This window comes from Pelmatolapia mariae, linkage group LG10_11 (genome assembly GCF_036321145.2).
Source record: "Pelmatolapia mariae isolate MD_Pm_ZW linkage group LG10_11, Pm_UMD_F_2, whole genome shotgun sequence".
In the NCBI taxonomy this organism is placed as follows: Eukaryota; Metazoa; Chordata; class Actinopteri; order Cichliformes; family Cichlidae; genus Pelmatolapia; species Pelmatolapia mariae.
In genome coordinates, this window is record NC_086236.1 from 53033811 (window position 1) to 53061584 (window position 27774).

The 27774-nt window shown below is 38.9% G+C and overlaps 2 protein-coding genes and 1 pseudogene across 2 annotated transcripts; 2 read left to right on the top strand and 1 right to left on the bottom strand.

The window, feature by feature from the left end:
- Positions 1 to 782: 782 nt before the first annotated feature.
- On the bottom strand, positions 783 to 2738 carry fpr1 (formyl peptide receptor 1). Its single transcript, XM_063488369.1, has 2 exons — positions 2696 to 2738; positions 783 to 1956 (listed from the first exon to the last, which is right to left on the bottom strand). Exon 2 carries the CDS (start codon positions 1943 to 1945, stop codon positions 809 to 811), a length of 1137 nt encoding a protein of 378 aa, XP_063344439.1. The 5' UTR covers positions 1946 to 1956; positions 2696 to 2738; the 3' UTR covers positions 783 to 808.
- Positions 2739 to 8596: 5858 nt separating this feature from the next.
- Positions 8597 to 9752, top strand: LOC134637845 (trypsin-3-like; annotated as a pseudogene).
- Positions 9753 to 12822: 3070 nt separating this feature from the next.
- On the top strand, positions 12823 to 15650 carry has1 (hyaluronan synthase 1). The gene is made up of 5 exons (XM_063488362.1): positions 12823 to 12861; positions 13556 to 14260; positions 14358 to 14583; positions 14710 to 14842; positions 14975 to 15650. The coding sequence occupies exons 2-5, from the start codon at positions 13565 to 13567 to the stop codon at positions 15648 to 15650; spliced, it is 1731 nt and encodes a 576-aa protein (XP_063344432.1). The 5' UTR covers positions 12823 to 12861; positions 13556 to 13564.
- Positions 15651 to 27774: the final 12124 nt, after the last annotated feature.

Sequence of the window (27774 nt, forward strand, 5' to 3'; positions counted from 1 at the left end):
GCAGAATCAGTTTTGTAGATTCATCTAATTTAAATTCTGTTGTATTTATGTAGTGACAAATCATAACAAGGGTCACCTCTAGGTGCTTATTTACAGGGTAAAATTTGATAGGTTAATTAACAGGACAATGTATTGTCTAGCAAGAAGCACAGTCTTTATTACTATGTCGGTGACCAGTAAAACCAGAAGTTAAGGCCTATTCTTGAACTGGTAATACACTTTTAATCTGGTTTCTTTTATGTCTCATGCAGAGACGAAGAAATTTACATCTGGAGTGTGAACAAAAGATGCTTCCTGCCTACAGATGGTACTGCTTGTGTTGCATGAATTCAACCACAAACAAAACACCAATTCTGAAACTAGTTTCTCTTCTCCAAAAATTTGCAGATTTTTTATACCCTGAGTCTGAGAAAGTGTGACAGCAAAACTAATAAAACACCACAGCTACCACAGATGGATAAATTTAACTCAGATTGTGAACACCTTAGAAGTAACACGCATCTCATTTTAGGTGTTGCTATAAATACTAAATAGTTGCCACTGAAACAATTTTAACCATCCTCAATGCTTTAACACATGAATGAATTACAAGCTTATTGTACAGTATCACTAAAACAAAGTCTAAGAGGCTGTAGCTGAGAAACACTCTGCTGTCACAACAACAAAGTGCAGATAAAGAGGAAATCCTCCTGTACACCTGACAGATTAACTCTTTTGATTAAGAGAACTTTTGATTAAAAGTTGTTTAAAAGTTATTTGTTATACAGTTATTTCTACTCCGTACAGTTTATTCATGTCTTTAACAGCCTTATAACTCAGCATCAGAAAATGACTTCTCTTTGCTGCGAGTGGTGACCATTGAGTTTGTATAGGTGTATGAGCGAGAAACCTCTTCCTGGAAGGCACTCTCCAGCACAATCAGGATGGATTTGCGGACTTTATCTTTAAAATCTTGGCCCATGAACACATACAGCAGTGGATTCAGGCAGCTGTTGAGAAAGGCCATACTGGTGGCTATTGGTAACCCAATTATGGTGATATCATCTAATATCTCACTTGAATATTCTGGCATGTAATTTGCCATCTCAATTAGACCCATGATGTGAAAGGGAGCCCAGCACAGAAAGAAAGTGATGATAATGGCAGCGATGATCTTAAAGGGGCGACTTGACTGATTGGCCAGTGTGCGGTTTCTTCTGAGACGATGGATTATAACAGCATAACAGGAGACAATGACAGTAAAGGGCACAACAAATCCCAGTAGGAAGCGCGTGAAAATCATGGCCTGATGACGAAACAATTGAGTCTCATCATATGTGTCTTCATCATCAGAAAGAGCAAAGTTGTTGAAGCAGTTGATGATATCCTTATTGTGATACGATGGCCCGATGTCCCTGAAGATGAAGTATGGAGCACTGAGAATCAAAGCCACCACCCAAACACACAGACTCACATAGGATGCCTTGCGTACATTTCGGTGGTTCTGAGCCCAGACAGGCCACACCACAGACACACATCTGTCCACACTGATCACCACCAGAATGTAGACACTGGCAAACATGTTCAGAAAGCTGATGGTGGTGTTCAGCTTGCACATGAACTTGCCAAAAGGCCAGTGGAAATCCAAAGCTGTGTAAGTCACACTCAGGGGCAAAAATGCAGTGAAGAGGAAGTCAGCCACAGCAAGGTTGAGGAACCAAACTGTGTTAACAGTTTTCTTCATCTTGAACCCGGTCACCCAGATAACCACTCCATTCCCGAGCACACCGAGGACAAAAGCCAGGGAGTACACAACGATAGACATGGTGTTCAGAGAATGCCTCAAATCGGCGTGCTCATTCCTGTAGTCATACTCTGTGCTTTCATCATACATAGAGCCATTACTTCCAATGTCATCGGTTCCATTAAAGAGATTTGAAGGGGTGCCAGTCATTAACTCCATCATTGTCTTTGAACCTACAACACAAACAAACATGAATATTAACCTTTTTAGATTTTCCTGAGATTACTAATGACCAACAAAGCAAAAGTCTTTAAATTGAAACATAGAAAGCAGTTCAGTCAAATAAAAAGAAAGAAAGGTTGCCTTTATTTCAATTCCCCCAAAAATCATACCGAAACTCCAACATGCCCTAAACAGGGCAACTCCATTATCCACCCATTTAGTGCACCCTAAAAGTAATTAGAGCAAATATTAAAAGCATTTTAATAAAGTTTACTTCTGCATGCTTTTTAAAGTTTAATTAAAAAAAGCTCAAACCAAAACCAAGTTTTGTGCAGCGTGCATGTGCAAATTTCCCACTGTGTTAAAATCACATGAACGTAAGTTGGGGTTTTTTTTGTTGTTTTTTTTAAAAAAGGAGAGAAAAATACGGAAGAGGATTTAAGGTTTAACCACAGAGAACTACATGCAAGGAACAGTTCCCACGTATGAAAATATGGCTATACGTAATAATACTTACATTTAATACATATAATACTTTGCTAATTGCATAATGTTTATATAGTTCACGGCTCTACAAAACAATTAAAAAGCCCAGTACCCGACGTTTTTCCACTTAAAAAAAGCCCAACCATTCTAATGTGAGATGTTTCCCAGAAACACTGTATATTTCTTACATTTAATTGTCTTTTCCTACTTTTTTCCCCTTTTTTCTTCGTCTGAATAACAAAGCAGAAAAAACTACAATCCTACCTCTCTCGGCGACCCACTCAGATCTCTTATGTCGAACGCCCGCCCTTTACCTCCGACTGGGCTTTGAAAAAGCTGGAGCTCAGATCGCGGAGTCGTTAAATATGTGACGTCAAATCTGTGACGGGGGGTGCTGAGGTCCCGCCCTCCAACTACCATAACTCTCACCGACAATGAACTTAAATTAACTTCTCGAACTTTTGATTTCCATGCATCGCAACATATTCTAATGCACAGTGCTAAACCAGCAGTTTGTCAGTGATGACTTATTAAATCTGTCCACACAGAGTGAAGATTTAAGTGTGTGTTTAAATGTGTTGCCTGCACACATTAAATCCAACAGTGAAAATGATGCTCTAATCTGCAAGAACTGCGCTAGTGCTTCACTAAATCTGCAAGATTTTCTTCAAATGCCTGCCAAAATTGTCTTCATATTCCTTCGGGAAACTCCAAAAGTGAAAACCCTGAGTAACCAAACAACTAAATGTATAAATTGTGGGTTGTTGAAATGACTACCTGAGAAGGAGTGGAGCCTGGACTTCTCATACGCCCACCTGGGCTCCTGCTGCGTAATGTGTTTTTCTCTGCGTGGGTTGAGCTCATGTTTGCTTGTGGTTAAGTGTAATTGCTCTGTGTTCTTGACTGATTTGACATCTTTGCATGTTGGTATATGCATCTCCAGCCTTCCAGCATCTGTCAGTATCTGTTGTGCTTTTGTAGATAACAACCCGCAAAAAAAAACAGATCTGGAGGAAGTCTTAGCAACACATTTATTTTAAATCTAAGTTGATGCTGGAAGCATTTTGGATATTTCAGTTGTAAACTTGTTAGAATCAAATAAGCAAACTTTTACTTGTTAAGTAGACTTCAGTTTGTTGACCTGTAAATTTTGGATGGACTTTCAAGTTAAACACACTGGGATATGATGCAACACTTTTGGTCACTCATCACTGAAATCCATGTATTTCTGAGGCATTTTACATTGAGTGTATATTCCAAAAAAAAGAATGGGACCAGCAATCAACTATAGACCCGATCACATGCCTTAAAGAAAGAGGAATTCACACAACTACCCTGGAGCAAACCTAAACTGTAATCCAGAGCAATTCATCCATGACATCTATCTGGCACGTTCCTCTTCTTTGCACTTTATGTGTTTTCTGTTGTGCTTTACATGACTCTTGAGCTTCGAGAACTGAGAACTCATCAACAGTCATTTTCGATTCTTTAAATCAGTTTACCTTATTTTCTATGCTTACATCAACCACATCTGGACCATCAAACTGCATTATGACAATATCCAATTAATCAAGTTTGAGGAAGAAGAGGGCTGAATAGTAGATATATATAATAAGTTCAAGATGGTGGATCTAGGGAACTTTTAGCCACAAACAATGAAAATCAGTCTCACATCCCCTGAGTAAAGCCCTACCTTTCACTCGGGGGTGCGGGGGGGAATGTTCATCTGAGTTTAACTTCATACTCATATTTCCTCCCACATGGGCTCCCGCTACTCTTGGTTTTGTTGTTCTGCTATCCACACATTTCTACATCTGTGTTTTATGTTTAGGAGTTTATCGTGTGAGCATGAATACTTTGTCTCGTCACCTTTCACATGGCCTAACTCTAAAGTTGCAGCTATACCGTTTTCTAAATTGGCTACTAGTGGATTTTAATCCTCTGAATCAACCTGAAATACCCTCCCAAAATATCAGTCTCTAAAACAAATATTTGTAGCACCAAAAGAAACTCTGATGATACTAATGATTCAGGAAAACATCAAGCTAGACAATGGCGGTTATAATAAGTGAACTTGTTCTCACAGTAAAGCACAACGAGTTTTAACTCTTGAACCGATCAGATTCACACAGTTCAAGCTTCTGCTAGAACCTGCCCAACCCAGAAACTAGGTCCCCCTCTAATGTACACACATCACACAGGAACTGGGTCCTGCCAGAAGTCCAGATGTGAGGGGGAGGAAGAAATGAAAGAAAGTTGTGGGAGGGACAGAGGGAGGAAGAAACACTACATGTGTGCGTGTATGTGACGATGTATGTGCTCTCAGTCTCTGCGTGTGTTCAGAACAACACCCTGATTTGAGTGTGTGGGAGGACCCATGAGTCTATTTTCTTTTCTTTTTGTCTTTTTCTAGCAGAGTGTATAAATATTTAGCAAGTAAAAAAAATTCCCCAGTGAGCGATACCTGATGCTCGGACCAAACTCATTCCATTAGCTACAGGAAACTGCTCTCATCTTTTCATCTCCCTTAAACACGACATTAAGCTGTTCAGCTCCAAAACTAAAGTGCATGCCTGTTTTAGCTGAAGTCTAGACAGCGTTTAATTTTATCACGGTTCTCTTGAGCAACACATCCACTATTTTTCTGCAAAAATGTGTGTGTGTGTTTTCCCCATTTTTCTGCTGTGCTGTTTTGTTACAGAACTTAAAGGCAAAGCATTTTGCTAGAGTCTGTAGAGGATATTAATAGCTATCTCAAGGCTATAGTTTGAGGGAAGCTTTCAGAGCCCAAGGCTTGATTTACCAACCAAACCTGCAATTATGTGTATGCCACACAAATACCAATTTGGGTGTGTAAAACAACCAGTGGAGGTTTAAAGAGAATATAGATTTAGCAGAGTGTGATGCACACTGTTGAAGTTTGGGGGGGGGGGGGGGGGGGGGGGGGGAGTTATTATTTAATACAGCAGCTGTGAGCAACTGTTCTGGAAGGCACAGCAAACATATATGTACATTTATACATGTATCTTTCCCTGTCTGTGCATGTGTGCACCTTTGTGTGTGGGATAGTGAAGTACTAATGACATACTGCAGCTTCCAGCGTCACTGTAATACACCCAGTATTTTGCTTTTGAGTGCAAAACAGTGTGACCTTGCAACTTTTCTAAACTCTAAAAAGGAATGTGTAAATCCCCGAGTCGTTTCACGGGGGAACATAAGTGTTGAAACTTCTACACGTCCGTTACACTGCCATAAAGTCACAAACAGTGGGAATCTGCTGTGTCTTGCAACCTCAAAGGTTTGTTGATCTTATTGCGGTGCTGACTGGAAATCAAACCCTCATCTCACTTGTGCGGAGAGGTCAGGAATTTTGTTTTTCGAGTCAAAACCCGTGCCAACCATTTTTGCTCATAAGGGTAGGAAATGTTATTTTTTTTCCACGAATAAACCACACACAGGGAAAAAAGCTGCACCTCAGTAACCCAAACCACTTCCTTACATTCGTCCCCACTTTAAACCGCAGTCCCCCTCAGCAGACCTAGTGAATATGAATACTCAACCTCAGCTCTGTCTGACAGAAAACAAGCATGGCACTGCATAAGTCATACAGATCTGACACAGTGCTCTCTGTCTTGTCCGTCTGAGAGTATTTTGAGGTAAAGTGGAACGGGATTAGGGGAACCGGAAGTGGTTATGCAGGCAGTGCCAGATGGTGAAATAAATGGAAGTTTTTATGCTTTCTATATAATCTAAGCAAGCGTTAGGGTAGCAAATGTGGAAAAACAGATGCTGCGGTGTTGGAAAGAACTGGAGGTCAATGACAGTCTTAGGCTGCAGAGAAAGCAGCAGTGAACATTTTTTTTCCTTCCTTAATTACTTTATTCATCCAGCTGATCACATCCTGAATGATGTCTTGCAGATGTGCAACTAAACAGGCATCTGGCTATCATATGTGAGACTGTCACAGATTTGAAACTTTCCAACAGTTAAATCAGCGACTTTGCATTTATTAAAACTTAGTCTAATAAATACCACTGTGGGTTGCTGTAATGTCTTGCAGTGTTGTAACTTCTTTTGATATTCCGATGAAATTTGTCAGCAGGTCTTGTAAAATCTAGACCGAGAAGAGGTAAAGTGCTGCTCATATCGGGGAACAGATAAGCAGCCTGATGTGTTTTTGACTTTGGTGAGTAAGTCCAGTAAGTCTACCAGCAGAACCAAGCAGCTGTTTCCAGTCAGAAAAAGAAGAAACGAAGATACAGGTTGGAGGAGGAGTGAAGCAGACTATGCGAGTGTCTCATAGCAATGACAGGGTGAAGAACTTGCCTGTGCTGGATGGGAATGCGTTATATTTTAACCTTAAGTGTATAATCACAGGGTTTGGGTAAATGGGCCCTAACATTTCAATGTTTTCCTGTCTGGTGCTGATAAACACCTACGCTCACACATGAGTAACAGAGCTTTGTGCTTTTCAGTATATCTCTATTGTGAAATTATGACTCAGCAATAATTTAACAGTGTTGGCTTAATATTTTTGTTTAATATTTTAAACTGGACAGATTAAAATGATTCACTGATTTCCCAAGGTACCAGACAGACTGTGTATCAAGAGCTTAATACTCCAGCAGCACTTGTAGTTGTGTCTCTTGATGGAAGTACGTGAAGTTGTGCCAGAAAATTCCACTCTGTACAGTTTCAAGACAGGATTACTTTACATTTTCTAGATTTACTTCTTTAATTTGCTGTGTTAGTAGATATTACTAAAAAGAACCAATGAAAGGAATACTTTCAAGGTCACAAGGTGACATTTCAGTCCTTCTTCTACTTGTTCTTCTTCCTTTTTCCCTTTAGGGGCCATCCGCCCATATTACACCCGATCGCTAGAATCTTTCTCTGTCCACCAACCTTCTGCATGTCCTCCTTCACTACCAAAATTGAGGTAGTGAAGTAGTGAAGTGGGGTTTTATCATCATTACTACTTATCATCAAAAGTTGTGTATTACACATTCCTTATACTTCTCTTAAAAGTAACGGAGTTTGTTGCTTAATTGCTCCCCAGAGAAAGTTACTTGGTACACTACCTATTAGATTACTTTTACCTTCTGTATTCTGTAACATGACCTGAAATGCATTGTAACATAATAACCAGTCCCACAAACAAAACACAAATCCGTTTTCTAGTGAGGACACACCATTGATCTTTATTGGGGGTCTATGTGTGACCACAAAACTGACAAAAAAAACCCAACCAAAGTTGAAAAGCAGCTCAAAGAGACTTCAAAGCGATTGTCACTGTGATGCTAGTGTGGAAACGTCTGCATACACTCAGTTTCTTCAGTTGTGACACCAGCACCACACACCATGGGTCCTTTGCTAACTTTGTGTTAGCGTGCTGTCTGTCCAGATGTTTGCAAAGATCTGAAACTCTGTTAGCAGGATAATGCAGTTCTTTCTGTCCTATATGCAGCTATTATCCTTAGATGTAATACCACTACTAATATCACTACCATCTTGTAAACCTTCCCTTTCTCTCTTGCTGCTGTCATTCAGTCACAAATCACTCCTGACACTCATCTCCAGGCAACAACTTTCTTATTCTACCTTAAATGAAAAAGGCTAACATTTATAGGTTAAATATTGCCACCTTAGTTCTCTTTAAATGCATTTTTTGCTGTCTTTGTGCTGAAAAATGGTACGTGAGCATCTGTAACCACATGAGCTTCACCCACATGCACAGTCATAACTTCCATTGACGTCACTCTGTGGGTCACTTGAAGGCAGTGCATGTCATGTAAAGTATTCAATTTTATGATAAACCTGCAATAAAAAGTATAATGTCACATGACTGTTCTGTGAAGAAAATGTATTTAGGCAAAAGTGAGCTTTAAACATGCTCACATAATGCAGCACAAAGGAAATAAACAAGAATGCAGAGCACTCACATTGTTTCCTAATCCAAGCTATGTTCTAACTTGTTATTGAACTGCTGTTTTTTTCTCCTATATAGTGTACATCAAGCACAGTATCACTGGGGAAATGTAACACATGTTTAGTGTCTGAGGCGTGCCTCTGGTGGCCTTGAGAAAAGACAGATAAGAGGGACTGAAATACCTGAAACCAGGAGAATTAGGGTACATTGATCTGCCAGCGAGAAAAACAGAAGGCATGAAGCTTTTCCTTCTCCTGATTCTCTCTGGAGGGGCAGGTATAAAATCTAATTTATAGATTCAAATGACGAACACTCAAGTGCCACCAGTGGTTAAGGACAGGATGCCGATTCACTGATAAAATAATTTTCTGATTTTGCCACTTATTTAATTTTATTTTTTACTCTACAGTTGCGCTGGAAGGAGATGACAAGATTGTTGGAGGATATGAATGCCCCAAGAACTCTGTGCCCTACCAAGTGTCACTCTTCACTGGGTACAACTTCTGTGGGGGGGTTCTTATCTCTGATGAGTGGGTGCTCTCTGCTGCACACTGCAAACCAAAGTAAGGCACACAATCACCATCAAGCCTGAATCCAAGCAGCTTTAAACTTTAAAATGAAGTCGGGTGTAACAAACTCTCAAAGTGGGCTTTGTTCTTTCAGCTCAAATCTAGAAATTCGTCTGGGGGAACACAACATCTGGGAACCTGACGGGACTGAACAGCACATCATGTCTGCTGAGTTTATTCGCCACCCTGACTATGATTCCTGCACACAGGACAGCGACATCATGCTGATCAAACTGAGTCGACCTGCCGCTCTGAGCAGCTACGTGCGTCCTGCTGTGCTTCCTTCAAGGTGTGCCAGTGAGGGGACAGTGTGCCAGGTCTCAGGATGGGGGAATCTTCGTCCCAGCGATGAGGGCTGTAAGTTAAACTGTGCTATACGGCCTATCTGTCTTAGATTGCTTGAACAGGCAGTCAACTCAGGTATTTTTAAAGATATTGATCTGTTTGTGTCTTTGCAGCAAGATACCCAGATAAGCTGCAGTGCCTGTAGGTCCCTCTCCTGAGTGATGACACCTGCTTTAACGCATATCCTTTCCAAATTACTGAAAACATGATCTGTGCCGGATATCTGGAGGGAGGGAAGGACTCCTGCCAGGTAAGATCAAAACAGAAAATGTTTATGCACCGTGATAAAAAGGTTGAACCACTGAAAAATCATTTCTTTTAACTCCAGGGTGACTCAGGGGGCCCACTGGTGTGCGACGGAGAGCTCCAGGGAGTTGTGTCATGGGGGCACGGCTGTGCACAGAGGAACAAGCCTGGGGTGTACACAAAAGTTTGCAATTATGTTTCCTGGATTAAGAACACAATGGCATCTGGATGAACAGAAAAGATTCATGCCAGCTGGTTAACTTCAGTAAAGTCATCTACATGGTGTGTGGTGTGTACATACATGTCTGTTTGTGCGTCATTTGAAGTTTCTAAAAAGAGAACACGTGTCTGCCTTGTGCTTAATATTTTCCCACACATACGAGTTCTCTTTTAGACCTTACCTAGCAGTAAAGTGACAGGCAATGTGCTAAAACAAGTGCGTCCAAAGTATTTGGCTTTGAAAAGCCCACTTGTGTGTAATTCAAACTTTAGTATGTAAGACTGTAAATCAAGATGTCACGCAGGAATTTTATGCAGTGTGTGACACATCTAGCAGCCTCACATGCCGTCACAGCATTTGCAGTTACAAGCCCTGACTCAAAATGGCTTTACAATGAATAGGCATACAAGTTTCATGCTCAGGGATGTCTTAGTAGTTAAGAAGCAAACCGAGCACTTAAAGTCAGGCAACAATAAATCACAAAGAGCAAAATACGCTGCCACACTCCTCTCTGTGGGTTGAAACTGTAAAGCATGTTGCACATAGGGCGACTCTCCATAATCACTGATTATAGTAGAGTGCTGCTGCAAATGTGGTACAGTCAGTTTCATGATGTATCGGTTTAGCGTTAATGTTAAGCTATCAACTAAAGAAGTAAGCATCTGTCACAGCAGCACAGCACCAGGTGCACACATGGGAATGCTCGATTAAAAAATCCTGAAATGATTTAAGTGGATTTCGGTTTCCTGGGTGTGGCGCAGAGCAGCTGAGTGAGTCACCAGGCACTTGCTTGACCACCACATAAAGACCGGGACCTAACAAGGTTTCTGAGGACTTTTATCCTCCTCATAGCCTCCCTACAACCCCCCCCCCCCCCCCAAAAAAAAAAAAAAACCCTAAAAACAAATGCTGTATGGCATGTGGGGGCTGGCATGTTTTTCAGAAAACATGATCCTGGCCAAGATGTTTATTCTGGCAACACAGCTGTCTGTGTTTTGAATCCATCTGGAATTCCACAAACCATGTTTATGAGCTACTTAGAGGTTATGGCAGGTTGGTAAAGGCATCTTCATCCTTCTGCAGTGCGCTTTAGAGGACACATTCTTGATGTGGCCACAAACTAATGCAGTTTAACCATCAGTAACTGTAAGGATTAGTCAGGCATATGATAGAAGAAACCACCAGTTTAGCCATGATCTTTTCAAATAAACTCAGTTCTGAAAAGGGATGGGAAGCAAAGCAAAAAACTGAGGTGCTGAGTGGAATAAAAGTAACATGTGAAAAGCTTTCATGAACACTAAATGTGTGCATCTTAATATATAATAACAAAAACATTTAATAGAGATGATAAATTGAACTGACAAAACCATAAAAACACAGCTTACTGTATACACTGATATCATAAACCAGTATCATATGAGACATTGGCACACAAGTCATGCCATATACAGCTGGACTTTAGGAGAAGTTTAAATCAGGAGCATTGTTTGAAGAAGTTTCTGTTTGAACCAATAAATCTGCAGCACATTGTTGGAAAGATTCAAAAACATAACCATTAAGTGAAGCCTGTTCACCAGCCCTAAGCACGCATGGGCTCCCTGCGTGACATCAACGTCCCCGTGGCTGCTATTTGGGCATGTTGATGGCTACGGCCAGCTCAGAGGGTGTGGACCATCATGAGTGGTCAACAGAGTTCCCTTAAAGAAACTCTCCAGGGATGTGATCATGTTTAAATCAAGAGTTGTAGGCAGCTGTGGAGTAAATCATCTGGGAGAGTTTTCTTCTTCAGAGAGGGCAGACTGTTTTCAGTTGTGACACCAGCACTACACTCGCACACACACACACACACACACACACACACACACACACACACACACACACACACACACACACACACACACATGCACATACACACACAGTCTGCCCACTCCTTGAAACGCTATCCTTGACCCCTGCCATCACATCTTAAGCCCTCCTGTCAGAGATGTGCGGATGAGTGAGAGCCAGCAGCATTTACCAAAATTAGACATCCTCACCTTGGAGCCTCATTTTAAAGGCAGGTCAATATGACATGTTGCAAATATTCATCATTAGTAGTCTTGTTAAAGCAAACAGAAACTGTATTTTATGATCCCATATGCTGTTTTCTTTTCTTTGTTTTTTTTTTTTTTTTTTTTTTTTAGTATTTTAGGTTCTTTTAATATGAAAACATAGCGCAATGTAACTGGTATCATATACATTTTTTTTAAATCACAGCCTCAACCCTTTTTTTTTAACTTGACTTGTGGAGTTTCAGAAAAGAGCCACAAGAGGGCAACATCTAACTGTGAACAAACCCTTAAGTGAGCGAAAATGCTGCACACACGGTAACAACAGCTTCTGTAAAACATAAAAACATAAAAAGGATTTTCAGCTTCAATACTTGCAGCTTCGAACAGCCTGATTTGGTTTTTACACTGTTAGTGGATGGAAAGCTTATATCTGCAAGCTGCAGATCATTGTAAGATGAATTGTCATTGTAACTGAAGTTAAGATCGGTCTCATTGATAGGCTTTGACTGATTACATTTATCAGTTGATTGTCACCAACAATAAAACGGCTAGAGATTTTTCATACATTAGATTTATGACATTTTGGATTACACTTATAACACATTAACAATAAAAAAAGAGTTAAATATATATTTTTAAAAAACAACAACAATAAGTAAACAGATAAATAATGTTCGGAACTCCGCGACCAGCCTTTAAGAACGTCGGTTCTTTGCTCCTCACAGCATCTGTGAAAAGCTCCTATAATGGGAAGCTTGGGAACTCCCTTCTTTACAGCAAACGGCAGACTGGTCGGAGGTCACTCTCTACACATCTCCATGGTAAAGAAAGAAAACAAAACAGCTGTATGCAATCTGCACAGTGATGCCCTCACGTTAAATGGACCACCGCCTTGCTCCTGACGCACGACTGACTCAGCGAGGTTGCGTGAGCGTGAAAATATAGGAGGTCCCCCTCCTCTCCTAAAACGAGTACACTTTAAAACTCATGCATTTCAAACCAAGTTCTGAGACAAGGAGAACTCCGGGTGGATATCACATAATTCTACATGAAGCCAGTGTTAACATCAGGTAAGGTTAAAAATGTGTGCTTTCATTATTTTATTCATGCTCTTATTATTATAAATTGCTTTAGCCTATTCATGCATGGCTAAAATGTATTATTAATATTATTAATATTAATATTATTATTTGCTTGGAAACTACAATAACATTCGACTTAAGGGGTATAATAATAGTATATAGTATTATCCTATATTGAAAGTTTTATATATAAAATAGAATTAGATACACCAAAATTAAACAAAAATTATGATCAGTTACTTCAGCAAATTGTTATTTCTATATACATATATATGTTGTATCACTTTTTTTCCGTATGCTTTCGCACAGTAGGGCACAGTTCTTGCGATAACACCTTCTAGGATTATCAGCCATGATAACTTGATCACTGGTTAATACAGTGCAATTATAGATAAATTCTGTGGTGTATTTTCCCCCTGACTGTAGCTTGGTAATGAGTCCCACAAACGTTTTGCATAAAACAGTTGTTTTCACTGAATTCTTTTTCTGTGTATATTCCAATGGATAAATTTAAAGGTATGACAAAGAGATCTGCTCAGAAAAGTTTCAGTCTTTAACCGATTTTTGTCATGTGCTGCTAAACAGAAAACATCTTTCACTGCAATGTGTAGACATTTTGACTGACAAGCTTTCTTGACTGTATTTAAAGTTTTACTGATATGTGTTGTCTGTGTCTCCTTAGGTGAAATAAATGGAGCTAAAACCTTTATTGAAGAAGCTGGGTTCAATAATCCGCGCCATCCTCACTTTTGTCTTTGCTTTGGCCGTCCTGGGTGTGATGGTGTGGGCCTACGTTCAGGGCTATCAGCTGGTGTCGTCCATGTATGGAATCATCTCCTTTGGCATTTATGGACTTCTACTCTCTCTCCATGTGTTGGTTCAGAGCTTTTTTGCCTTTGTTGAGCACCAGCGAATGAAATCTCGAACAAAACCATGCTCCTATACCAAAACAATCGGTTTTACTATATCGGCTTACCAAGAGGACCCTGTTTATCTCAGAGAGTGCTTGAACTCAGTCAGGGCCCTCAAGTATCCCCCTGAGCTGCTGCGCATCATCATGGTGATAGATGGGAATTCAGATGATGACCAGTATATGATGGACATGTTCAAAGAGGTGTTTGCAGACCAGGATCCGGGCTACTATGTATGGAATAACAACTATCATACCTGGAATCCCACCCAGGTCCAATATGATGAAGAAAATGGCTCAGCAATGGGCACTGAAGGGGATGCTGATTATGTGGTAGGAGAGGATCCACAGAGAAAAGAAGTAGAGCGCCTGATCCAGACTAAGAGATGTGTGTGCATCATGCAGAAGTGGGGAGGCAAGCGGGAGGTGATGTACACAGCATTTAAAGCCCTGGGGTCATCAGTTGATTACATACAGGTATCTACTTTTACTTAAGTGTTTTCTTTCTTATTTTTTTATGAAAATAAAAATGAAATGTTTCCAATTTTCAATGACGTTATGTCTCATTTCTCAGGTGTGTGATTCAGATACGAAGCTGGACCCTTTGGCCACGGTGGAATTGTGCAAGGTATTGGAGAGTAATCCCAAGTATGGGGCTGTAGGAGGGGATGTGATGATCCTCAACCTTAAAGACTCTTACATCAGCTTCATGAGCAGTCTCAGGTACTGGATGGCTTTCAACATTGAAAGGTCCTGCCAGTCCTTCTTCAACTGTGTGTCCTGCATTAGTGGCCCTTTAGGTAAGGGGATATATATATATATATATTTTTGCAAAATAGTATTATATTAAAGTCTTAAAAGCGTTGATGTAACTCATTGTAACCAACATCTTTTGAATTTGTCATTTCTTGCACTTCTTAATGCAGGTCTGTATAGGAACGATATCCTTCAGCAGTTTCTGGAATCGTGGTACAATCAGAAGTTTCTGGGAACTCATTGCACATTTGGTGACGACAGGCATCTCACCAACCGTATGCTGAGCATGGGATATGCCACTAAGTATGTTTTCTAGATATTATTAGGCACAGAAATTACATAATAGGGCTCAACAAAGCTCAGTAGCTACAATAATGATCCTACAACATCAAACAAGCAGGTTCTAAAGGTCTAATTTTTACCCCCTTTCTTCAGATACACTGCTCGCTCAAAATGCTACACAGAAACACCTGCTCAGTTCCTTCGCTGGCTCAACCAACAGACTCGCTGGACAAAATCTTACTTCCGGGAGTGGCTCTACAATGCAATGTGGTGGCACAAGCACCATCTCTGGATGACCTATGAGTCCATCGTGTCAGGTATTTTCCCCTTCTTTGTCACGGCCACCATAATCCAGCTGTTTTGGACAGGCACTCTGTGGGACATCCTCTGGGTTCTGTGCTGCATCCAGCTTATCGGGCTGGTGAAAGCAGCCTACGCCTGCATCCTGCGGAGAAACATGGTGATGGTGTTTATGTCACTTTACTCAGCTCTCTACATGACCAGTTTGCTGCCTGCTAAGTATTTTGCCATTCTCACGATGAACAAAAGCAGCTGGGGAACATCGGGCAGGCGTAAGATTGTTGGTAACTACATTCCACTCCTTCCCCTGTCGGTGTGGGCTGCCATTTTATTAAGTGGACTCGGTTACACCATCTACAAAGAGAGCAAAGTGGCCTGGTCAACTGAGGCTAAAAAAATGGAAACTAGATTTCTTATTTATGGCTGTGTAGCCTACGTATGCTACTGGGTTCTTATGATGTTCCTCTATTTTGTGTGGTTCCACAGAGCATGTAGAAAGCGTTCTGGAAGTTACAAAGTGAACGTATAAAGCTGGGCATACACTGTGTGTTATTCAGCTCCTGCTCAAACTGAATCGCAGGGGTTAGAAGTTTGTAGGTCACGATGCAGGGTCTCACACTATACGGCCCGATGCTCTGATGCGACCTGAGTGCTCACACTGTGCGTCCATAACATGAAGTGATAACATGCACATACACCACCATCAACTTTTCTAAATTGCTAATGACAACATTGACCAGGCTGCTGCAATTGAGCAGCAATGTCCATCCGACTATTTTCACGGCTGTTGTGGTCATGATAATTTTGTGAGGCCACATCGAAAAGGCTCAGATGAGCTTGCCAAAGTTGGGCATCCATCGCTTGTGTCCAGATCACACATGCTACTCCGTCATTTTCACTTCCATTTCTGTGTTTGCGCGTGCGGAGTGTGAGAGGTTGCGTGAAATTGACTCGTGGCACTGCTTCAACAGTGCAATACCCTCACAAGGCGCGACAGGATTTCAAACAGGTTTGATTTTCTTGCGACCATACGATTGCTGATCGGGAGCTGGTCGTGTTACTCGTGTTAATCCCTTCTCGTTTACTACATGATGCACGACACACGATTAAGGCGAAACTTGGGCCGATCCCCAAAATGGTCGCACGACTGAAAAATCGTCTCAAAATGGGGCCAAAAATCACACAGTGTATGCTCAGCTTAAGTCTGAAGAGCAAATGTACTTAAACCTCACTATGTGTGTATTTATTTTGTGTCACATTACTGAAGGACAGGGATGTTCTACAACGCTGCTAAAGAAATAAACTGGGAACTCAAAAAAAAAAAAGAAAAAAAGAACAGTACTGTTTATAAGATTGAGGAAACCTGCAGTCAGCTGAGACCGAAGAAGTCTCTTGAATGAGGGACGAAACGTTTCTCCCACTGAAGACACTACGTCCAGATGAACAGAATCAACTTTTGGAGAAAAAAGAATAGACATAGTCAATAATGAATCAGTGAAAAACATGCAAATTAGAGTGAAAATAATAAAATATGAAAAATCTGTATATAGAGACAAACAATTTTTTTATGTGGAGATGGTGTTACGTATTCTTTTTTAAATTACACTGAGATGTTTTGTTGTCTGAGGTTCTCTTTGTCAGAGGTTAATGGAGGAGATGGGTTTGCATAATATTTATTTATCAGAATTGTGTTTTTTTGAATGTTTGTGTATGTCTATGCTGATAATTTAATTTAATTTTAATTTTACCAACACAACAAGTTCAAAGGTGTGTAAGGTTTCTACAGCATTGTTGGTGTCATTGCACTGGATCCTGGATGCAACTTTCTGCAGCACTGCAAGCTTACTTGAAAACAAATGTTATAATATACTGCAGTATGAAATTAAAACAAGGAGAAAACTGTTGAATTACTGCGACATGAATTAAGAAGGACTTAAATAATGTATCACATTGTTTGCTGTATCAAGAAAAGTAGGATGTATTTTGTACAGTGCACTTTATTCAATGCTTTGTTGGAGAGAAAATTTGAGAAAACATATGTATTTTTTATGAATCATCTTAGCAATTGTTTGTAATGGTGGAATTTTTAGGAAAATGTGAAAAAGAAATGACGAAATAAATTTGTTTTATCATGGACACTTTTGTCTCGGGTCAAATCATGTTACCAATGGAAAACTATAGAAATGCTGACTTGGTAAATGAAAGAAAAGTGGACACAAAGTTACATAACACAAGAACATTTCTAACATTCCCACATAATTCACAAAGCACCAAACCAAAGTCTTCAAATGTCTGTGCTGGAAATGCATGAATCCAGGGTGAGACTATAGGGGACGAAAATCAGTCATTCACACAGTGATAGATTATGGTGCAAAGTACATTTAGGACTATAAATCAAACAAAGTTTTTCCACATATGGCTAGGTAGTATATATATTTTTTCACATATTAACAGATTATCATGATGACAACTATTCCCGGACTGGAAATTAGATCAGCAGTGTACACTACAAGTCTGGAAACACCCCTTGTTTCTTTATATTTTGCTTCCAAGGAGACAGTCTTTCTTGTAATCTTTAAAGTGGTCTTAAGCAATAGGTCTCCAGGCTTTCTGAAGGTATTTCAGTGCTTTTCTTTGGACATTGGCTACTTTATTTTAAATTCATTTGTGGTCTAGTCCTGTTCATGACCATTTTTGTTTGTTGGTGGTCTGTAGGATCACTCTGGAATTCATGAAAAGGAAGCTACTGACAAAGATAAAAAGATGGAAGTTAAATAAGGAAGAATAAGGAAAAATGTTGCACAGGGTTCAGGGAGAAGTTGGGACAGGGTCTGTGTGGTAGGAAAGAGTTACTATAAATAACTGGAAAAGTACAGCTGTAAAGTTGTTGCACGAAGGTGTTTGGTGTAACCTCTGAACAGAGGAAAAAGGACAGGAAGTACAGTAAAGTATTCAAAGAAGCGGTTAGCAAAGAAAATGTGGGAGAGGCAAAGTACTGGAAGGCTAAGTGTATGGCAAAGAGAGAGGTAACAAAAGAAAAGAAAGGCTTATATTGAGTTGTTTGTGAGTCTGGAAACTGAGGAAGGAGAACAGGGCTTGTATCAGATGGCTAGGCAGAGAAATGGAGCTGGAGAGTGAAACAGGTGTATCAGTAAGATGCAAGGATTAGATGTAGTGAACGTAGATGAGAAAATACTGTAAAAACTGCTCAAAGTGCAGTTTAATTAATCTCTGCACCTATTTTTCAAATATTAAGAAATGAAGGGTGGCTCAAGACCTTTGCACAGCACCGTAAACACTGATGTAAACACCAAATCAGAGGTGAAACTCATTAAAACGAATTAAACAAAAGGTGTGTAGCTGTGATAAAGTAGCTATTCATGGGTTGTTTGACACTTTTAAAAATCCAGCCTATGTTTATAGGACTGAATGACATTACAGGCCATTTATTACTGGAAAACATCCTCAAAGGAAGGGAAGCTATATTTGCATGACATTGTAAATTTTAGTGGTAAAGTTAGATAGAAATGCTTTATTGCTAAACATATATCCCATATGAAAATAACAAAATGTTTATTCATGGTGCTTAAAATGTTAAAATAAATCAATATTCTTTTCAAATAGTATTATAAAACCATTTTTTTTGTTTTTGTTTTTTAAGACATTGTGCTTAGATAGAGTAGCAGTATGTAAGAGCGTGACCTGCTCCTCACCCACTCTAAGATAGCTTGCACAGGCTCCAGCCCTGCTAATGTAGAAGGACAGATGGATGGATAACTTTATGGCATTATATCTGTTTATTTACAATGCAGAAACATTCCTCAATACCACTTAGTCCCTACAGTATCCAGTCTACTCCAGCATTTCAAGAATTATATAACTTGAGAAATTCATTCTCAAGTTATATAATTCAGTCAAACTGACAAATTGACAGATGACTTGTTTTACATAACATTCAGGGTGGGATACAGTACCTGTTTATTCTTTTTAGAGAACATGAGGATTGTGACCTGTCACTCAGTTCTGAAGTGGGGAACTATCCTATTGATGATCAACACTTGGGGTGAAGTAAACAGGCGATTCTTTGTGTTTAGTAGAAGAGAAACATCATAAAGGTAGGTGTTTCTCCTTGTACAAATATGAAAACGCTATTGACAAATCAACACACAAATAGCATTAGTAATATTTGTGTCAGGTGCACCTTTATCACTCTGTGCATTCTGACGGTGGGTGTGGATAAGTGGGATTCTCTTTACACAACCACTCATGTACACAGTGACACACGCAAAACCTGTGTTTATTCTGGATATTTAATGCAAGAGGTTGTATTTGACCAACAACCAGTTGATTTTTCCTATTATTACTAACTACATGAACAAATTTATCATAATAAATAGAGCAACATAATAAGAAAGATTTGTAACAGAGAACTTGGGGCCACACCACATTATGTAGTTTCACTTTGAAGTGATTAAAAGAAGGTGTTCACTGACAAATCTCTGTCACTATCTGAAATTCAGGAGGAAAAAATAAATCAAAAGTGACCCACTCATTGCCTGTGTGAGTGATTAGACTGGAAAGCCCCTGATAAGAAATGCACAGGGTAATGTGGGAGGAAGCATGTAGTTTTAAGCTTAACAGATACTCGATATTATTTTCTCTGGCAATATTATCTCCACAAACAATATTTTTGGACATTGAATCTTTGTAAAAAGATGATGTCCTATGTTGCAAACTCTAGGACCACACAGATGTTGTCTTTTAAATAGTTTTTATTTCAGGGTAATTTTATCATTTTCTCATGAGACCTTCTGGAAATATCCTGACCCATGTCTGGCTAACTACAACACCACTAATGGGTGGTGCTAATAATGAGTGGACTCATATGATTTAGTCCTAAATAGTATCATTAATTCTCAGAGAAGAGCTGCTTTTGTGAAAGAAACAATTTGTAAGATTTTTAGCAGAAAACATTCAAAAGTGAACTCAGTGGGAAGATATAGTAATAGTGACAGTCTCTGTGTTGCTTTGTGTATTTATTAAACAAAATAGATAAGCAAAAAATTAAAGTTAGTATGCTAACTGAGCCTGTCCATATTTTATTTACCACTTAGTCCCTATAGCATCCAGTCTGGTCTTGATTCCAGCATTAATGAAGAAGACAAATTACAGTGTAGCTCTGCCTAGAGATCATACTTTTATTTTATACATCTTGGATTCTAACCTCTCGTAAGTCATGCTGAAGGGCAGGCAGGCAGTGAATTGAACATTAACATCTGAAACACATGCTAAGCAACCAGGGAGAACTGGTAAGCTAGGATTCATTTTTATCTAATAGCCCTTTTCCACTAGTACCTACTCAGGTCAGCTTGGCACAGCTCAACTCGATTCTTAGGGTTTTCTATTAGATACCTATTAGATACCTGGTATCAGGTACTTTTTTTTAGTATGTACACAGCTGGGGTTCAAAGTGATTGAAGACAATCTTAAAATGTGATGTCAATGGACTGCTTGCCACCGACTGGCTATTCAGTGATGTCACTCGATAAATCATGAGATAAAAATCAGCTCTGTCGTTACGAATAGGGCCTAATTTTGACATCATGGTGCACAGAGCACATAAGGAGGGCAAGGACATCACTAATGAATAGCAATGAAAGTCTGGTCAACTTAAAAAATAAAAAACCACATGTAGAATAGAATAGAATAATCCTTTAATTGTCCCACAAAGGGAAATTTGGTTGTAACAGCAGCAGAAGAAAAGCACATATACAAACAGAACACGACACAGGACAGAAACACACACAATTTTTACATTAAAAAAAACATTTACATCATGGACAATAGTATGTAGTAGTAGTAATGTAGACTAAACGCCCCACTTCTGTTTCATTTGAAGCTATCTCACAGAGAGAATAAAACTGCGTCAGAGATTTGACGTCAAAGAAACGCACCTGGTGTATTGCCAGGATGTTTCAGCAGACGCTATCCAGGGCCAGTGGTCGCAGACTAAAGCATTTTCTCATGCTCGGTAGATGTGACTAGAGATCCCACTGCATTAGTCATTAGAGTTTGTGAAGATATGGTGGTCTCCAGCCAATGTGGGAATTAGAGCTGTGAGGTGATTTACTGGAGGAAATCACTTTTAGTTTAGCTTGAGTTTTAATGAGTCAGAGAAAGGAGAAGGAGAGAAAGAAATGTAGAAGCATGACGAAGCCAAACATCACTTCCCTTCACGTCTGTTTTTAATTAACTTGTCCGCCCCCACCCTGTCTCAGCTTCCCTCCCGTCTGTCTGAAATGGGAACCATAAGTCGCGTTTCACCCCCTGGTCTCATTCCATCTGAGCAGCTCACGTTGCTTTAGAGGAAGCTGTCCCACCAACCTTTCTCACCACTGCTGTAGCTCTGAAAACCAGCACGGTGATCATGATTAGTGTAACCTCCAACGTGGCTGATACACTGAAATCGTATAATCCATACAAGGTTTGTACAGAAAATCAAGAAAGGGACTGATGTGAATGACATCAATAATATATATAGCTGGTATACTGATATAACGTTGATTAAAGTTATGTTACATTGTTATAACATGATTACTTTCCTTACTTCAATAAGATGATAAAGTAACACCCAGAAATTTGTTTTTATGTTTTTGTTTGGTGTGGCTTGTACTTGCAATTACCATTGCAATATTTTCCACATTAACTCAATTGCCTCCAGTTCTTTACCATACTAGTCTTTCCTGTTTAAAAAAACGGAAAAAAGAAAGAAAACAAAAAGTAGATGGGCTGGGAGAATGAACTGTTATTTCAAATAAGAATGGACAACTCTGTTAGCTCATTTAGTTATTTCTGGCTCACAATATATGAACAAATTAAACCGAGGGTGTTTCCCCATCTGCAGAGACAGCTTTAATCTGTCAACATGCAGTGGGCATACTCATGCTGGTGGAGCAGCCGTCACGTACTGGAAACTACGCAAAAACACATAGTTTGAAGCAGCATACCATGAAACACCAATGAGTGCCCGCAATTGTTCCTAAAACTTTTTCAAGTTACTGGAGCAGTGAATTTTTTAAAAAAGCCTCTTTTTCATGATGACACAAACAGCGTAATGACTAGTCTGAGGTCTTTAGAGTCATTTGTCATGCTGGATCATCAAAAAACAAGCAAACGAAAGACTAACAAAATTCTGATGAAGTAAGACAGCACAGTGATTGCTTCACAGCAAAAGGTCCCGGGTTTGAATCCACCATCTGGCTGTGGCCTTTCTGTGGAGCACGTTCTCTCACGGTGTGTTTCAGCTTCCTCCTGTGGCAGCTGGGATAGGCTCCAGCTCCAGCTGATTTGAATAACTGGAAGAATATGGATAGATGATGAAGTATCCTTTTGGAAAGTACAGTTGTATATCAGTTTGCCAGAAAGTTAGTCCCAGCTCCACTGTGAAGGTTTGGATTCATGGCGCAACTGGTTACAGCCAGACATTTCCTTCTGTCAAACAACAGTTAAATTAACCTTTTAGTATATAAAATTGTTGCTACCCCAAAACACCAAAACAGAGGGATATCAACAGGAAGTTTTAAAAGAAAGAAGAAACAAAAATATAGTTTTAGAAGAGAAGCAGACACAAATTTTACTGTAAGTAATTTTTGTATGTAAAGACTACCTTGTGTATTTTTAACTAGATTAAAAAGATTCTAACTTTTATTGTAATTGCTTAATTCATTAAGGCGCAGACTGGAAGATGGCTTGGTAATTTAGTTTTATAGAGAGAGATAGAAAGGGTGCAGTGCATTTGGCTTATATGGAAAATATTCCTGGTTCAAGACTGGGATGAGACATAAAGTCAGCCTCAGGCTATGTCCACACGTACCCGGGTATTTTTGAAAACGCAGATTTTTCTATGCGTTTGCACCTTTCGTCCACACGTAAACGGCGTTTTCGGTCACTGAAAACGGAGATTTCTAAAAACTCCGGCCAGGGTGGATATTTTCTAAAACTCCGTTTTTGCGTTTACGTGTGGACGAGAAAAACGGAGAAAACGCAGCGTCAAAGGTGTGCGCCTTTTTTGACGTCACAGTGTGCGCCACGTTGTTGTTTCGGTGAAATGAATTTCTACAATACTGTTACTGTTAATTGTACTCTCTGCAGTGTTTAAATGCTTACATATACACACTCAGTTACTGTCCCTCCACACATACGATTCGGTTCTGCTTCTATGCCCCAGCTTTGTTTACTATTTCCCACCGAGGCTTCTAGACTTCTGATTGGCCAACATTTCTACACGGTTAGGAATATAGCGCCACCTGCTGCTTTGGCATGTTCCTAGCAGCGTTTTCCTTCATTTCTGCCTTTACGTGTGGACGGGATTATTTTTTAAAACGAAAACGGAAAATCTCCGTTTTCAAAAATACCCGTGTACGTGTGGACATAGCCTCAGCCTCAAGCCTGGATAAATGGGACGGTTGCTTTAAGAAGGCAATGGAGCTATCTGGGAAAAATTATTTTCTTTACAGGTAGCTTTATTTAGGAGGGACAACGCTGATGACATAAGCTTCAAACCAAAATAGGTTTGCAAAGACAAAGGAAACAAAATGAACAGAAGTATTCACCAGCTACACCAGCAACATCAACTTTCTCTCACACACACTACTGAAACGCTCTCACACACACTACTGAAACGCTCTCACACACACTACTGAAATTTTAACTCTCACACACACTACTGAAATCCACTCACACACTCCACTGAAACCAGAGGCATTTCTGCTGAACAGGAAGTTGTTTCCTGACAAGGAAACTGGAATCCAGGAATGGATTCAAGGTGCAACACGGAATTCGGCAAGTATGTCCTGTTTCCCCTAAGCTTTTTATATTGGCAACTGAACTGTTAACACTATTAATCAAGAATTCCAACGACATACAAGGAATATCAATTTTTAATAAAGACTTCAAAATAAGTCAATTCGCAGATGATACATCTATTTATTTGAAAGATAAATACGTGGTAGAGAAAACTAAATTTTCTCTAAAGCTTCTGGTTTATCTCTCAGTATCAAAAAATGTGAACTACTCCCGATTCATACAAGCTCTGACTCCTCAATAGCTTTGGTTAGAGTTGAATCTAAAGTTAAATATATAGGGCTGATAATATCTAAAAACCTAATTAGCAGAGAAGACACTAATATTTCTAACTGTATCATGGAGATGAAGAAATCACTTAGCCACTGGTTAACCAGAGACCTCACTATTATTGGCAGAAACATCCTATCTAAAGCTGAAGGTATCTCCAAATTGATTTATCCTTGTCACCCTCTATATATCTCCTCTAAAAGCATTAATAAGGCTAACACAGTTATTTTCGAATTTTTGTGGAGGAATAAAACCCATTACATTGAAATATCTCAGCTTGTGAAGGAATACAATAAAGGTGGTATCAAAGCTCCAGAATTAGAATTTATGGTTGGCACCCTTAGAATTAAATGGTTAAAATCTTGTCTGTCACAGCCAGACTCTAGGTAGTTCCACATCCCACGATCCTTGTTTAATAAAATAGGAGGATTAGACTTTATTTTGAAATCTGATTTTGAGGTAAATAAAATCCCGATCAAGATATCGAACTTTCCAAAACAGACTTTGCATTTTTGGAAAATGATATTTGCCCACAACTTATCCCCATAATTCAACCTTATGGAATCATAGGGTAATAACACTTAATCAAAAATCAATTTTCAAGAGCGACTGGTTTAAACAAAAAGATTATATTCATAACAGATTTGTTGAATGATCACAGTGTCATTCTAAGTTACACAGACTTTTTAGAAAATATTGTCTAAACTGTTCTCAAAGAGAATATAACAAATTTTGTAAACTGGTCCCACTGCCTCTGCTTCATTTGATTAAAAAATTTATGGTATACAATAATTTCTCATCAGCGCTCCCAAATTTATTGCTAGGGCAATGTCAGCTGTTTGATAAAAATGCAATAATAAATTTATTAGTAGTTTCTTCAAAGACAAAATATTTCATAGTTATGACAGAATGGTTACATGGCATGGTTCTAATTTAGTTATTTCAGATACACTGGATAAAGCATACTAAAAATTTATGAAATAGCCTATTCTACCTAAAGTTAAAGAAACACACTTTAAAGTAATAAACAAAATTAATCCTGTGGCAGAATTTCTAAAAAAGAGATTTGGTTTTGAGGTGGATCAGTGTTCTTATTGTACTGATGAAAATGAAACCCTAGAACATCTTTTTTTTCTATGCCCTATCACACAATGCATTTGGTGCAACTTAAAAAATTGGATTTCCCTAAAAATTAATGATGTGCCACCATTTGAATTCCATCATATATTTTTTTTATATGGATCATCTAGCGCTGGGTGTCTCAGACATTATTAACATCATCATACTTTTGAGTAAATATCATATCCATTGTGCTAAATGGAGGAACGCAAAGCCTTCTCTCCCTGGTTTTATTAATGATTTTAAGATATTTTTTTCTTTGCTAAAAAAGACAAAAAGCAAATATGCCAAAAAAATTAACCAGGATAATGACCGTCTCCTGCTATTCTAAATTTTGACTTATGATGAGGCTAATATATTGTTAAGTAATGCAGCTGCTTCACTTAGGCTACTAGCACGTTGCTGAGTAGACATCTGTGTAGTGGTTTGTTTGAAATCTACCACTTTTTCCTTCAGTTTCCTTGTCCAGAAACAACTTCCTGTTCAGCTGAAATGCCTTGGTTTTTCAGTAGTGTGTGTGAGAGCATTTCAGTAATAATGTCCCTTACAGCACCTCATATCAAACAACAAGGACAGTAATGTGTAATTACAATGTAAGAAGGGAATATTAGGCTACTCTACAATAAATCTTGGACATTATATAAATGAATATTGCAATGCAAACAGGAGAGATTATAAAAATCTCTAATACAGTCCCCAATATTGTGTAATTAAAATGTAAAAAGCAGAAAGTCTTTTTCCTTAATTCCAGTGTGCTCATTAAATTAAAATGCTTACACTATCATTTGTTTATTCTTTTTCTCTAAAATGTTTTATGTGCTTCTTCTGTTGTATCTGTTTGTAACCAAAGTTATTGTCGTCATCAAAATTAGTCCATATCTACCAGTGATATGGTGCATAAAAATATGCCAAAGGCAGCAAATTGCAACAAGCTAATGGTTAAGTAATTATAGATATTTGCCAAAGGTCAGCTGCAGTAAAAAAATACACATCTATGTAATAGCTTATTTACTTCTTTACAAAGTGATGATAAATTTCAAATAAGATAGCCTTTTTGTTTCTGAGTATTATTATGAGTGCAATGTAAACATAAATCCTCAAATATTCAAAGTAACAAGTTAACAAAAGGAGTTATACTTAACACTTTATTCACAGAAAATCCATCCATTTTCTTCCACTTATCCATTTCAGGGTCACAAGGAGGCTGGAGCCTATTGTACCCCCTGAACAGGTCACCAGTCTGTCGCAGGGCCACCAAGTTATAAAAAAATTATACAAGAAAAGAAAGATTTATGGTTCTGTCAACAGTGAGATCTGCCTAAGGAGCTTTTACGATAGCTGAAGGAAATTTCAGCCTTAATAATGCATTTAACTTCATTGCCACTCTTGTATGTGACCTTTAGCGGTTAAAGGCCACATACAGGACTGGATGACAGGAGATGATAAGAGAAGTGAGTTGGAGTCTAAATGGCCCAAACAACCACATGACTCTGACAAAAGATATGATTCACTTTGGGGTCAAAATGAAAAAGATAATCCAGAAATGGCTAAGCCCATTCCACGGCGAATGCATTTTCTCTCATGATCTGGCATAAGTAACAAAATACAGTACTGTGCAAAAGTCTTGAGTCAAATGAGAAATAGATGCAGTGATTTAATGAAAAATATGTAAATGTGCATATACAGTATGTAAGGCAAAAACAGAGTTGGTACAATTTTAACAAGCTTGAAAGTCAATATTTGGTGTGACCATCTTTATTCTTCTACACAACTTGAACTCTTATTGGTAGCTTTCTTGTCACATCGTCTTCAGGAATAGTTCTCCAGGCTTCTGAGAGGACATTTTAAAACTCTTCTTTAGATGTTGGCCGGATCTTACATTGGATCATTTATGTTGATTCTGAGGAGGAAAATCCATGACTGAGTGTGTTCCACTGTATGTTTTTCTATCCAGGTATGTTTTTGCTGCACTGCCATTGTGTTTAGAATCACTGGAACACTGAAAAATGAAGCTGATGCCAGTCAGATATTTTCCAGATGGCATTGCATGGTTGATCTAAATCCAGACAAGATCACCAAAACCACAGACCGAAGTGCAACCCCAAACGGATCAATTGAGGTCCTTTGCAGGATTCTTTTCCCTTCTTAAGGACATGACTTTCAGATACTGTTTATGTTGTGTAGATAGATTTTAGGCCAGCCACTTCATTCTAATTGTTTTTTATTTTGTTTCCTCAGACTTTTATATTTGTGTTTTAAGGAACACATTGCACACCTTGTGTGTGTACCATGTGTTTGTGTTATTTTTGTGTTATTTTTTTTCATAGATTAAACCAGAGGAATGGAAACAAATTGTGCTGTTTTGCAATGCACTGCTATTAGTAGAGTGCCTGAACATTCAA